The sequence below is a fragment of the Apiospora phragmitis genome (genome assembly GCF_038363925.1).
Source record: "Apiospora phragmitis strain CBS 135458 chromosome Unknown utg000011l:1.0-3236445.0:1.0-3240683.0, whole genome shotgun sequence".
In the NCBI taxonomy this organism is placed as follows: Eukaryota; Fungi; Ascomycota; class Sordariomycetes; order Amphisphaeriales; family Apiosporaceae; genus Apiospora; species Apiospora phragmitis.
In genome coordinates this window covers 2,351,682-2,364,784 of record NW_027117411.1, presented here as the reverse complement: position 1 = coordinate 2,364,784, position 13,103 = coordinate 2,351,682, and the positions used below count along the sequence as shown (strand labels likewise).

At 53.1% G+C, this 13,103-nt stretch overlaps 5 protein-coding genes across 5 annotated transcripts; 2 read left to right on the top strand and 3 right to left on the bottom strand.

The window, feature by feature from the left end:
• Positions 1 to 100: 100 nt before the first annotated feature.
• PG994_013482 (uncharacterized protein) lies at positions 101 to 1,012 on the bottom strand (the record flags this gene model as incomplete). Its single annotated transcript, XM_066864891.1, has 4 exons — positions 101 to 466; positions 523 to 775; positions 817 to 880; positions 925 to 1,012. The coding sequence occupies 4 exons, from the start codon at positions 1,010 to 1,012 to the stop codon at positions 101 to 103; spliced, it is 771 nt and encodes a 256-aa protein (XP_066709852.1).
• A 209-nt stretch (positions 1,013 to 1,221) lies between these two features.
• Positions 1,222 to 1,705, bottom strand: PG994_013481 (beta-beta-carotene 9'-10'-dioxygenase; the record flags this gene model as incomplete). Its single annotated transcript, XM_066864890.1, has 2 exons — positions 1,222 to 1,569; positions 1,679 to 1,705. The coding sequence occupies 2 exons, from the start codon at positions 1,703 to 1,705 to the stop codon at positions 1,222 to 1,224; spliced, it is 375 nt and encodes a 124-aa protein (XP_066709851.1).
• Positions 1,706 to 4,700: 2,995 nt separating this feature from the next.
• PG994_013480 (uncharacterized protein) lies at positions 4,701 to 6,264 on the top strand (the record flags this gene model as incomplete). Its single annotated transcript, XM_066864889.1, has 3 exons — positions 4,701 to 5,546; positions 5,606 to 5,985; positions 6,072 to 6,264. The coding sequence occupies 3 exons, from the start codon at positions 4,701 to 4,703 to the stop codon at positions 6,262 to 6,264; spliced, it is 1,419 nt and encodes a 472-aa protein (XP_066709850.1).
• A 4,467-nt stretch (positions 6,265 to 10,731) lies between these two features.
• On the bottom strand, positions 10,732 to 11,323 carry PG994_013479 (uncharacterized protein; the record flags this gene model as incomplete). The annotated part of the gene is made up of 2 exons (XM_066864888.1): positions 10,732 to 11,227; positions 11,298 to 11,323. 2 exons carry the CDS (start codon positions 11,321 to 11,323, stop codon positions 10,732 to 10,734), a joined length of 522 nt encoding a protein of 173 aa, XP_066709849.1.
• Positions 11,324 to 11,544: 221 nt separating this feature from the next.
• PG994_013478 (FAD-binding domain-containing protein) lies at positions 11,545 to 13,024 on the top strand (the record flags this gene model as incomplete). Its single annotated transcript, XM_066864887.1, has 2 exons — positions 11,545 to 12,428; positions 12,484 to 13,024. 2 exons carry the CDS (start codon positions 11,545 to 11,547, stop codon positions 13,022 to 13,024), a joined length of 1,425 nt encoding a protein of 474 aa, XP_066709848.1.
• Between the last annotated feature and the right edge of the window lie 79 nt (positions 13,025 to 13,103).

Genomic DNA, 13,103 nt, shown 5'->3' with positions numbered 1-13,103 from the left:
ATTACATCTCATTCCACTAGTTCTAACGACTTCATTCCAGCCACGTCTTTGACTACAAAAACAACTGTGGTCAATCGAACTTGATCCAGGCCACTAAATGTCACTCGGTAGTAGGCGCGATAGATGTTTCTGGGCGGCCAGTAGGACCCTCTGTTGCAAGTTCGTGCAGAAGCCCACGGGGCTCAATTTTGTCACCGCCGCTACTTACTGGCGGGTTTCTCACGCCGGTGGACGTCAAGATCAAGCATGTCATGCATCGTCCACTGCAGATAGCCACATATCCACCACCACCATCTGTCCCATCGACCATGCCTTCATACCATGAGCGCTCGAGTCTGGGGCATACATACCCACCACCCGAAGCTCTGTGTGGTAAAGAGGGACTTCGAGAGTATACAGAAGGGCCATGGACCTTGAAGGCAAGGTAATGTTTGCTCCGGAAAGTAGTGATTCTGCTTTGATCTACCTAGACTATTGAAGTAGTAGCGACACATCGCAACTCTCAAGAACGAGTCCGAGTACGAATGCTTCGTTGTGCTGTTCGGTCATGACTTCATGCTGGGAGATGACAAGGAAAGATCGGATCTTGAATTCATGGAACATCGCACCGGGATGGTCTGCGACCAGCTGGGTGAATTGTTCGAGGCTCATGGGGCCATTGAAGGACGTGATTTCTTGTTTACCGGCCGCGGTGATGGAGCAATAAGGAAACTCGGGAATGCCGGGCTTCTTACCCAAACCATGGACCAGCTGAACGACAAGATTCAGAGGCGCGCTGTAATCAATAAGCAGTTCACAGCCAGATACCTCCAATACCTCCATGCCAGCCCAGGGCATTCCAGCCCGCCGTATCGGCAGTAATGGCGCCCGTTGGTCTTGCCTAGGGCTCGGTTCTTCTCGATGTCTATCCAAGTATGGACCTACACTTAGTAACAAGAGGGGTTCCGCAGTCCTCGACCGCGCCATCGAGATGGGCACCACCAACCGGGAAAGCGCTGAGGTAGTCGTCCATGACCTTCTTGGGCTTTTTGGTTAGGGATTGAAAAGCTGATTGGATCCCCGGCGTGGTGGTAAGCTCATCCTCTTGTGCTCTTCACAAATTCGAAGAAGAACGCTACCCTGTCCACTTCTACCTCCTTGGACGGGGTGGGGCTCGTCTTCCTGTACTTTCACCGGGTACTTTTCCGCCTGGAGTTCGCTCTCCAGCTTTGATCTGGTCTCTCAAGCGGTCTCTTGTCTCCGTCGAGCTTCAACGGAGGTGGCGAAGGTTTTCATCCTCCACTCGCTTTGTATTCCAGAATGCTTCACGCAGTTGACCCTCCGGCCCCTTTTAGCCTCTGTGGCGAGGTGGTGCAGCGCCGCGTCTGCGTATGGCACGTCAAAAAGAGTCGGAGATATTGTAGAACTTCCTGTGGTGGTGCTGACCTGGAAGATACGGTATGTGGGTGATACTCCTTCAGGCTCGAGGCTGAAGCTGAAGTAGTCACCCGTCTCTGGGTCCCGCGTGCAAAGTGCAGGTCCCATCGGGGCCGTCCAGTGTTGGGTGTAGTGCAACCTGGGAAATGTACCCTGTTATCTCCATGATTTAAGGGAACTACCTGTGCAAAAGTGATCGAGGTTAGTTCTTGATGAAGAGCTCACTTGCGCCTGCGCGAAGGCCGTAATAACACACACTGACCTGGCGTCCGTGGTAGAACTGGTCCATGGAGGGTTTCCGAAGTCGTGGAATATTCGATCGATCTTCGATGCTAATGGACCATGAAGATTTGCAATATAGAAGGGGTTCGTTTTGCTCTTCTACTTAAGTCAATTCCGTGGATCGCGGTTGGTCGGCGATTCCACTATTGCTTCAGCTTCAAGTCGGTGGCGTCATGAAGGACTCGAAGGGGATCGGTGCGTGATTTTCCAAGAAGATGTCCGCCATGGCATCTTACGCTGAACCCCACCTCTTCGTGGTAGTGTAGTTTGGTATTGATTCTTACGTCGAATGCCGAGGGGCCCTGAGCGGGACGGTTCATGATTTCTTCTATCCGTCGCAACGGTGATGCTGCAGGAAGGGCTTTGGCCGCCTACGGTACTGGGGTATCTCCCTGGCCGTGCATGACGCGCAGCGGCGTAACAAGCTTGGTGAATCTCGGGGCACGTTTTCTTTCGCGCCAGGAAGGAAGGGACGCTCGAAGAGGCGGGCTTGGCTCGACCCGGTTCGCTGGGTGTCCAGGTCGGGTCCGAGCAGTGCCGCTATAGGCGGGAGTCTTCTGCCGTGGCTAGCTATTGGTCTTCTGGACCGAGCCGAGCTCCGGCCATGGGACTCTCATACTCGCAAGGTAATATGCCTCTACCCTAGTGAAACACCGACGGTTAGTTTCTAGAGATTCCAATGAGAACTTTACATTAGCAGGCTGTTCTCGAGGGGGGTAGGATTCCATGAAGCTATCAAAGCCAGCAATTTAAGTAGCTCATCCCTCTAGATCAGATAACTTGATAGGTCTGTAGTACAAATAGGGGGTTACGCTAGCTATGCGTAGCTTAGTGCCAGTGGCACGGAGTACATACCAAGCCGCCCCCAAAAGCTCTCCTAGACCTCGTCCTCTAGGTCGGCTCGGATATTTCTCGAAGAGTCGACTATTCGAGTAAAACAGGTCTTTCGCGGCGTCCTCTAGTTCACCTCTGTGGAAAGTGGTTATACGCAAGGTAGAGGTGCGCGTTGCCCCGTTGGCAGTTGTTCAGGCCAATTAACTGCTCCAGCGCGTCACGGCTCGCGACCCAGGCCAGGTGAGCGTCTTTCTTGCTATCAAGGGCGGCGTTCGTCTTGTCTGGGTCTCCAATGTGGTAGAAGGATCAGAGGGAAGAAAAGTAGCGGCTGGAAGTGAGAACGATTCTGGTTTGGCTGCAACTAGTTAAACAGGAAAGTAAATACCCGCTCCCCGAAATGTATCGATGCTATATAGTTTGGGACGTGATCATTGCCGTTTTGAAGTACAACTTATTTTTCGTATCCCTGGACATAAGAACTGGGTATAAGAGAGTCTTATTGGATAAACGACGGGGGAACGGTCTCCTGAAGTACTGGCTTTGCGGAAACTAGTTGTTATTCATACTCCTACGAATGAATCAGTGGTTGCGTATTTGCTTAGGTCTAGCAAATAGGGATGACTCCTTTGGGTTGAGCGTTGGCTCTTATCCAACGAGAAATTGTAGTGGTTTCGTCTGGCACAAGCACGTATTGGGTCTTCTACAAGATTTAGAATATTTGTTTGCTCTTGATAAGTATGCGACAGAACCCTGAGATTAACCACAGATGACGCAGCCACCGGTTTGCTGAGATACTGAAGTAGGAGGAAATCAAGAAGCCAATTGAATGTCCTTTCGGTACAAGCGAAAGAAACCAGATAACTATTGGCCATTATCGCTGTACACGGCAAGGCCCTTTTGAGAAACACGTGGAAATTGAACTGATGGCGATTGACAGTAGTCTCAAAAGTTGACACCAGGATGTGAGAATTGTCAGGAAGCTGCAGAGGCCCGATGCTCTTGATTAAGCTCCGCGCGCTTGCAGCCACCACCTGCACTGGGCGATCGAATGCGCTGAACAACGAAACAACAAATACATTCAGTACATGTAAACATGTTTACAATTCCCAAGCTAAACTCACTATTACTGTAGATTCGCCATCAGGTTAACAATTTCGTATAATCCGGTATATTTGACGTTGAACATCGAGTGTCGCGAGTCGCGCAATGTGAATGAGGGGTTGGTTGGTTCAACAGTTCAAGTCGGCTTTGATGCAGCTCGGCGAAATAGTACGTCCACAACCCCGCCTTGATCCGTCGTGGCTGCACTGCACCTCTTACGAAGGGGGGCAATTCATGACCATTTCCATGCGCTAGCTTCTCTCGCAGGATTCCGGGCGAGCCGTGAACAGCACCTAAGACTCTAAGAGACTGCCGCTTGCTCTCTCAATACTTGCTTATCAACAAATGTTGTTACCCTAGCTCGGCTACGTTGCCGGCGCGATCACCTAAGCAAAGTGCATTAGCGACCTCGGACTAGTAGCCGTTGAACGCAGCCAACCCCCTGCACCTGCATCGTGTAGGTCAGCACTGTCTGACTACTTCTATATGAGGGGTTACGCAGGAATGTTGGAAAGTGCGGGCGATTGCCATGGATTCCAGATGGGAGCGGCACATTCAAGCGTCCCGGACTTGCGGTGAGAGGGAGTGCATATAAAGTGCGCATGCTTCCCGAATGACCAGAATCTCCCGGCCCTCGGGTCTCTCTTGGTTTTAGACTTCTCGAGTGTTGGCATTTTTTAGGGTTTGTCCGAAGATAGAAGCCGGAGATAGTCATATCTGAATACAGGCCAATCGTCGCCAATCGGTGCCTGCCAAGACCAGATCCGCCAGCAAATCACCATGCAGAACGTCCTGTCTCTGTCATTGGCACTGACTGCCCAAGTCAGTGCCATGACCATCCCAGCAGCTCCTTTCGCTGGCTCTCCCGCCTCCGACATCTACCCTCCTTCAGGCAGTAAGTCTCCCTTCACCTGGACCATATGGACTTGGCCACTGACACACATCTGCTCCTCAGCTTCTGTCAACTCAAAACTCTTTCCCCCCTGAGTCGGTCGTTGGCTTTGCCGGGCCCACGCCCACCGGAGTAGAGCCCGCCGCCATACAGACTGCACCAATATACCCCTACAATGGGGGGGGATTCCTCCTCATTCCCTCTGGTGGCTCCTAATGCCCATGGCGCGGGCTCCGGCTCCACCTTCAACATGAAGAAGTATTGGGGCAATCTTTCACCGTGGTACTCGGTGCCTTCCGCCGATTATGGCCTTCCCGACGCCAGCCCTCTCATCCCCGACGGCTGCACTATCACCCAGCTCCATCTCTTGTACCGGCACGGCGCCCGTTACCCGACCAGCGACGCGGCCCCAGCTGTGTTCGCCGAGAAGATCGCCAACGCCACCAAAAAGGGTTTCGAGGTCTCGCATGATCTGAAGTTCCTGGCCGACTGGACCTACAAGCTCGGCGCCGAGCTGCTCACGCCTTTCGGCCGCAGCCAAGAGTTCCTTCTGGGGCTGGAGCACCGCCAGCTATACGGCGATCTCCTCAACAACTTTACCGAGCAGGGCACCATCCCCGTCTTCCGCACCGAGTCCCAGGACCGCATGGTCAAGACGGCCACCAACTTTGCCGCTGGCTTCTTCGGCGTGCCCGAGTACATGGACGAGGTGAACATCGAGATCCTAGTCGAGGCACCCAACGTGAACAATTCGGGGGCCCCGTACTACGTCTGTCCCAATGCCGAGGATGAGTCGAAAGGCTACATTGGATCCACCGTCGCAGCCATTTTCGCCAAGGACGCTTTCAATGCAACTCTGGCTCGACTCAACTCCCAGATCTCTGGCTTGGAATTCGACGCCAACGATGCTATTTCCATGCTGCAGCTCTGCTCGTACGAAACCGTTGCTCTCGGGTACTCGTCATTCTGTGGCTTGTTCAGTGAGGAAGACTTCCTAAACTATGAGTATTACTACGACCTTGTAAGCAACGCGCGTCATCCTCAGTGTTGGCAGACCAGACTTACTCACTTGCTACACAGGAATTCTACTACAACAACGGCCCCGGCTCTCCCGTGTCGGCCGCCCAGGGCAAGGGCTACCTGCAGGAATACGTCGCGCGGTTCACGCACGAGTACCCGGAGCCCTATTCGGCGCTGAACGAGACATTCGACAACTCGTCGACCTACTTCCCGCTGAACCAGTCCATCTACGCTGACGCGACACACGAGGTGGTGGTCCTGGACGTGCTGACGGCCTTCAACCTGTCGGCGCTCTTCAAGGGCCCGCCGCTCAGCCTCGCCCAGAACGAGCGGCGCAGCGCCTTCTCTAGTAGCAAGGTCGTCCCGTTCGCGACACACTTCACGACGCAGGTGCTCGAGTGCCCGGCTTACCAGTCTACTAAGCAGATCCGATTCATGGTGTAAGTTTTTCTCCGTGTTTTAAATTTTCCAACTCATTTCCCCCTCTTCTTGAACGTGATCGCTAATGAACAAACTGGTTTTCCAGCAATGATGCCGTTCTGCCGATCAACGAATCGTACCCCGGATGTGAGCCAAACCCCCATGGGCTTTGTTCGTTCGACAACGTGGTCTCGGTGCTGCTGAAGCGGATCGAGGAGATCGACTTCAACTACGACTGCCATGCTAACTACACGGCCAAGGCAGGCGTGGATTACAATGGCCGAGCTCCGCGTGAATAGGTCCTGAAGGATTATCGTAATTAACGCCATAGCCACTTATGATTAATGACACCTAATGTAATGCTAAATTCAAGCAAACCTTTGGCACACTTCCCATAGGGTGTGCCGTAATTACTCGTGCATCTTATGCTTCATGGTCATGGTAACTTGCTTTCATTCCATAACTGCCTGTGCGACAACTAGTGTGCCATGACATGACGAGGTTTCTACTCTTCAGCTTTTGTGTCCAACAACCAATGACATAGATGCCGCGCCCCAGATGGATGATTCCCTATTGCAGTGCTCATGACATCGCTGTAGAAGGCACTCGTACTTCTCATGGATCAAGATCCCAAAAAGCTCACATGCCAAGTCTCGACATCTCACCACTCATCTCGGTATCCTCCTCGGAGTTGCGTGCATGACTGCCCATTTAAACGTGATATTCGAGCTTATAATCAACAAGCTCCTGTTTTTACTCATCTTCATCGTCGTCCTCGTCGGGCTCATCATCCCCCTCAACTTTCTCAGAATCACCGTCTGACTCTACGTGGTCTCCAATTAAGTGCAGTGGTCATACGTGCCCAACCCAGAGAATCTACTGGCAGTGCCTTTGAAGCCATCTATGTAAAGTTTGAAGCATACCTGGGTTCCAACAGTAGGTATAATAATTCAATTGCCAAGTCCGGCCAGCCACAAGTGTCTTCAGACAATCAAATTGACAGATGTTGGGTAACAACATAGCATGTTCTTCACGAGACGATACAGCTGGTAGAAACTCCGGGATATCCTCAGATTTTCGTATGGTAAGTATGTTTCGTGCCAACAGCAAGGACGTCGGGAACTTAGGCTTTGGTGATGTTCGGGTCCATTGTCAACACAGTAACCTTCATGTCTACCCAGCCCCAGCAGAAAGCAAGTGTAGACGATGAGCAGGTTGTTTCCACCACCATGGATACCCGCCGTTTCTCGGACCATCGTCTTTTCTGTCAGTCATGATCGGGCTTTACTGAACGTGGATTCGACACCAAGATTCATTATTCACACGTAGGGCCCTCGGCCACGTATGCTTCCAAGAATTAGCAGGTGTTCTCGGGAGGGAAGGGAGACGGTTTCTAGAACGAACAGTGCATTCATCCTACCCGAGACGCTCAACTGAAGAATTACTACTGGACTGGAAGTGAATAGACCACGATGACCGCTTCTCCAGTAGAAATGAGAGGCATGGGCGAGTATTGAACCACTTAGCATGGCAATCTCAAAACCTTCCTGGCCATGAAAGTCAGCATCCTGCAATAGTTGCATGTTATTATTCATCTCGTTGGCTGTAACCTAGCTCTGCCGCTCTACGTGACTGTAAGTAGTGAAGCTCAAGATGGCAGATCCAGATATGTGCAATGCTGGAACCTGGCCCGTTCATCACCATGTTACCTGTCGCTACCTCAAGTCAATAATGTGAGTGGCATGTTTTCAAATGTGGCCGGAGTCATTGGGCACCACCAGTTACGCCATAATTAATGAACAACGTGAGCGGCCATTCAAGGACTGCAAAAGTCAGCGACAACATCTGGGCAGCCCGTCGGAGGTGATGGCATTATGAAGAAGTACCTGCTTGAGATTGGAAGGGTAATACGTCGTACAGAAGAACACAAGGCCTTGGAGGCGGAATTCAGCGAGAATTAACATCAGATGGAAGTCATGAGATCTCAGACACCAAAGTCTCATCATGGAATCTATCCTGGCCTACGGATGTAAAATCCCAATCAATTACGATTGCTTCTTCGTCAGAATTGCCAGTCCAGAAGTGGTGGTGCCTCAACACCAAAAAGACGTCATGAATCGTATTGTGAACTTGCAAGTGAGATCACAACACCGTCAGGTTTTTCTCCTTCAAGTTGACGGCAAACCCAGAGACAGGAGCAAAAAAAAAACGGAAGTAGGTCACTACGGAACGAGTAGGAAGAGCATGTAGTTATTGGCGGACAGCGGTGTCTTGCAAATACTCACGAAGGCAGGCGGCAGCATGGACGGCATGAGATAGGCGAGAGCCTCATCAAGTGCCATGGTAATAATTAGATAATATGTCACGCTGCTTGGCAAGACTGTGAGACTGAAGGCCTGGAAGCCCAGGCCGCGGCAAGCAGACATCAGCAAGCATCAACACCAAAAAGGCATCATGAATCGTATCGTGGCTCACAAGTGAGATCACAATACAATCAGGCTCCTCTTCAGGTTCCTGGAGAACCCAGAGAGACATCATGAAATCGGAAGCAGGTCACTTCAGAAGGAAGAAAAGCATGTAGTTATTGGCAGACAAACAGCATCCTACGAATATTCACAAGGGCTGGTGGCAGCATCTATCAGATAAGAGCCTCGTCAAATGATCAAGATACCATTTTGCGCTGCTTGGCAGGACTGAGAGGCCCTAGTAGCCCAGGCCGCGCGGAGCAGATGTCAACAGGCATCAACACCAGAAATCCATCATGTAAGATATCGTGACGAACAAATGAGAGGAGAAGCAGATTTCCTTCTTCATATCCCTGCACGAAGTAGGGAGTACAATGAAAAAAATGTGTTGCCAAAAGGCGAGGAGTCAGTGACTCGGAAGTTCCAAAAATTGTTTGCCCGAAGGCGTTGCCCCCGAGGGCTCCTCATCGCCAGCACTGCCACTGTTGTCGTCGAGTACTCGGTCGCCACTCAGAGCCGCTGAGGTGTCGTGCCCACCAGTCCTTGCAAGGCCCCACCGTCGATCCACCACCACCCTGCTGTTTGGGGACTGCTCTTTCTCCTTCCTGTCGCTTCATGCATATCCCTGGCCTCCATCGGGTCGGGCGGGGTGAGGGCTTTGTGTCGTCAGGCTTGCTGTCGGGCAGGGGCAGTGGGCAGTGGGCAGATGAGGCTGTTGTCGGGCCGGGACCGATGTTGATGATCGATGCTGATGATCAATGCTGATGATTGATGATCAATGTCGATGATGTTGTTGATGAATACCGTGTAAGTTGATGCTGGGTAGCAAAGCAACGTGTGTATGAGAAAGGAAAGAGGAAAGGGAAGTGGAATTCTTGGGAGAGAAGGTCAGTATTTATACGGTTCCAGAGAGGCAGAGTGGGCCAGGATCAGGGCAGAATCAGTAGCTACTGATCTGATCTGATCTAATTGTGCCGGTCCAGGGCAGATCGGGTACTGCCAAAGTGCAAGAAAAACACACTGAATTCAATTGTTTCCTGCATGTGGTTGGTAGCTATTTTGGGAGCTGGCTAATTCCCTAACACCTGATTGGCTGCCACAGCTATGCTTCGGGCTTGGACCCACTTTTCGGCCATGTTCTACGTTTAGGTGCCCTCAAGGCTGCCTTATTATTTTTTAAATCTCTGATCTCATACATACCCTTGATTGGGAAAACTGAAAGCTCCTGGTTCTAGGCACTCGATTAGGGCTTAGGATTTACTGGTTCAAATCACTCTGTTCGTGGTACGTACCTTTGCGTATTGTGAGAACTGCAGCATGTCAACCTGAAGGGTCCACGTGACTGACTTGTGGGCCCCCAATGCGCTCAGCTCACTCCCACACCACCTATCTACATGCACTGCCAGTACAATGGCTTGAATGAGCACCAATATTATGGTAAATGCACATTTTTTGATCAGCAATCATTATGCACAACAATTTCCTTGATCTGATTGGGCCTAGCTTGTGATCTCATTTCGCCCCAGCTGTTTCCACAGAACCCGAGATCACTGATACCAAAATCCACTGTGCCCGGAGACCCCGTTGACCGTTGATCCAGAAAGCTTATTTCAATCAAGGTCTGCAAAGTTACCAGATTCCACCTGAATTGCAACGGTCCCTTGAGATAGCCTCAAATCCTAATTTGGGACCGGCCTCATCAGACTGTAACGTACCTAGCCATGTAGAAATATGAAGCGAAAACCCCTTGACAGCAACGAATGCCTCATGCTGTGATAGTAGCCCATCTTGAGTTTCCAGCGACTCGTAGGAAGCGAACAACTGATCGCGCTCTTCGCAAAGATCATGCAGCTGTTTCGACCCGTTGATTACAGGCCAGGCAGCGCATCTCTAACTGCCGTCCCCCCCCCCATCCACGGTTCGATTTTCAGAAAGGCCCCAGGCTAGGCAATGGCAACATTTCCTACTAAACGAGACGAGTAGAGGGCCATCCTGGCCGCTAACGCCTTCATGATTGTGATCCCAGTCGTTGCTATGTCACTACGTTTTCTCTCGTGAAGGAGCGCCAAGAGGCTGCTTCATTCGACCCCAGCGGTTTAGAAGAATTCCATTTTGTGAGGCTCAAGTAAATAGCTTCTTGATATGCGCCATTTCATGGCAGATAGGTTAGGTAAGAAGTGAGCACATCTGAAGACGCCCTTAGTAGATTCCGAGTAGGTATATTTCAGTTGCTATTGATGGTGGTGCTGCAATACATTAAAAATATCACTTTCGGTCAGAAGTCGCATGGGACGAGAGTGTCTAATTTTTCGAAGCCGCCGTCGACGTTCTTACATCTTCCCCTTGCACGCGAATTTCCGTAGTCCTCATGATTCCGTCAAACGTCATGATCTCTTCTTCGCTCGCCGAGGGCGAGTGTGCGCGCACCTCGAACTTTATCCGACGCCTGTCCTGCATGGCGAAGGACTGCGTAATGGTTGACCGTCTGGTCTTGGTCTTGTTGCTACTGTGGCTGCTACTGGGCCCAGCATTACTTTGCCCATAATATCGACCGTCGTTGTAGTAGCGGCGGCGGCTCTTACCTGGCGTCCCAGCGCCGTAGGTTGAAGAAGAAAAGAGCTTGGGAAACCACTGTATCAGAAGGCAACGCAGTGCGGGGCATGAGGCCGAAATGATGGCCAGGCTCGTCTCGACCGAGGAGTAGGTGAACCGGATGTCGTAGGTTGCATCGTCTGAAGGCGGCAAGAACGTGACCTCAACCAGCCAGACCAAGCGCAGAATGCTGATGACCGTGACACTGCCCAAGATCGTCAGTATTTCGGGCGTTTGACATAAGTAGGAATAGAGGGTGGTTATGGGGGACATACACTCCACCCAGAAGGAACACCGACATGACGGCCAGCTTTGCTTTTCATTTCATCTGGAGGCCGAGAAATATCCAGAACGGCAAGGCGAGTACCAGCACGTCTGTCAAAATCGTCAGGCCAGCTGTCCACACCACAAAGAGGCCGCTGTCAATGCAGATCCCAGTTGCCGTCGGGTCCTTCATGCGTTGCAGACCCCACCTCCATCAACGGCGTCCTCTTCCAGGGCCAGACGTGCATGCCGCCCACCATGCTGCCCGACTCCCCCTCTCCCCCCACCTGCACCGTGGGCGGCTACCCGTTCTACGTCGTCAACGCCACCAACGTCGCCCAGGTCCAGCTGGCCGTCAACCTCGCGCGCAATCTGAATCTGCGCCTCGTCGTCAAGAACACGGGCCACGACTTCGGCGCCAAGTCCACCGGCATGGGCGCCCTGTCCATCTGGACCCACCACCTCACGGACATCCGCTTCCTCGCGTCGTACACGCAACAACAGGACGACGACGACGGCTATGCGGGACCGGCGTTCAAGGTCGGCGCGGGGACCCAGGCGGCGCAGCTGTACGAGGCCGCGCACGCGCACGGCGTCACCGTGGTCGGCGGCGAGGCCCGCACCGTCGGCGTCATGGGCGGCTACATCCTCGGCGGCGGGCACTCCCTGCTCTCCAGCCGGTACGGGATGGCGGCGGACCAAGTCCTAGCTCTGGAGGTCGTCACGGCCGACGGCCACTTCGTCACGGCCAGCGCAGCCTCGCACCCGAACCTGCTCTGGGCCCTGTGCGGCGGCGGCGGTTCGACCTATGGCGTCGTTACCTCTGTCATTGTCAAGGCGCTGCCGAAACTCCCGGTGGTGACGACCATGACGTACATTCTTGCGACAGGAGGCGCCGACAACGTCACAACCGACCAGTTCTGGGCCGCGTGGCGCGCCTTCTTCGACGGGTTCATCGCCTACACCGACGCCGGCTGCTACGAATACTTCCGCATCCAGAACCTCGGCGACGGCCAGTTCACGTCCGACATGGGGCCTTGGTTCGCACCCGGTCTGTCCACGCCGGAGCTACAGGAACTCACCGCGCCGCTGTTTGCCCAGTTCCGTGCGCTGGGTCTCAACATAGAGCCCGTGTACCGCGAGTACGCAAACTACCACGACGCCTGGGCCGCCAGCTTCCCGGCGGAGCCGTGGCAGCAACACAATCCGGCAGGCGAGCCGGCTGTTCCCCCGGGCCGACTGGCAGGACCCGGCCAAGCTCAACGCGACGTTCGACGCCATTCGGTCGGTTGTGGAGGACGGTGGCTACCTGATCGCCTTCAACATCGCCGCGAACCCTCAGAAGGAGACGGGAGGGTACCCGGACAATGCGGTCAACCCGGCGTGGCGCGAGACGGTGCTGCACGCCATCGTGGCCAGCCTCTGGGACGCGTCGCTGCACGCGGCCGACATCAAGCAGGTCAGCGACGTGCTGACCTTCGACTGGATGCGGCGGCTGCGGGACGTGTCGCCCGGGGCCGGCGCGTACATGTCCGAGGCGGACTACATCGAGCCCGACTTTGCGCAGGCCTTCTTCGGCGCCCACTATCCGAGACTGTACGCGCTCAAGCAGGCGTGGGATCCGCGCGGGGTGTTTTACGCGCACAACGCGGTGGGCAGTGAGGACTGCGAGATGTCGGAGATGATTCTGGGGAACCTGCCGTCGCAGAACAGCCGGCTTTGTAGGAAGTCGGACTAATAACTACCTTACATGTAGAGCTATTGATAATATTATTTCGATTTTTAAATATGAATGCAAACCTGAGAGCAATGTTATC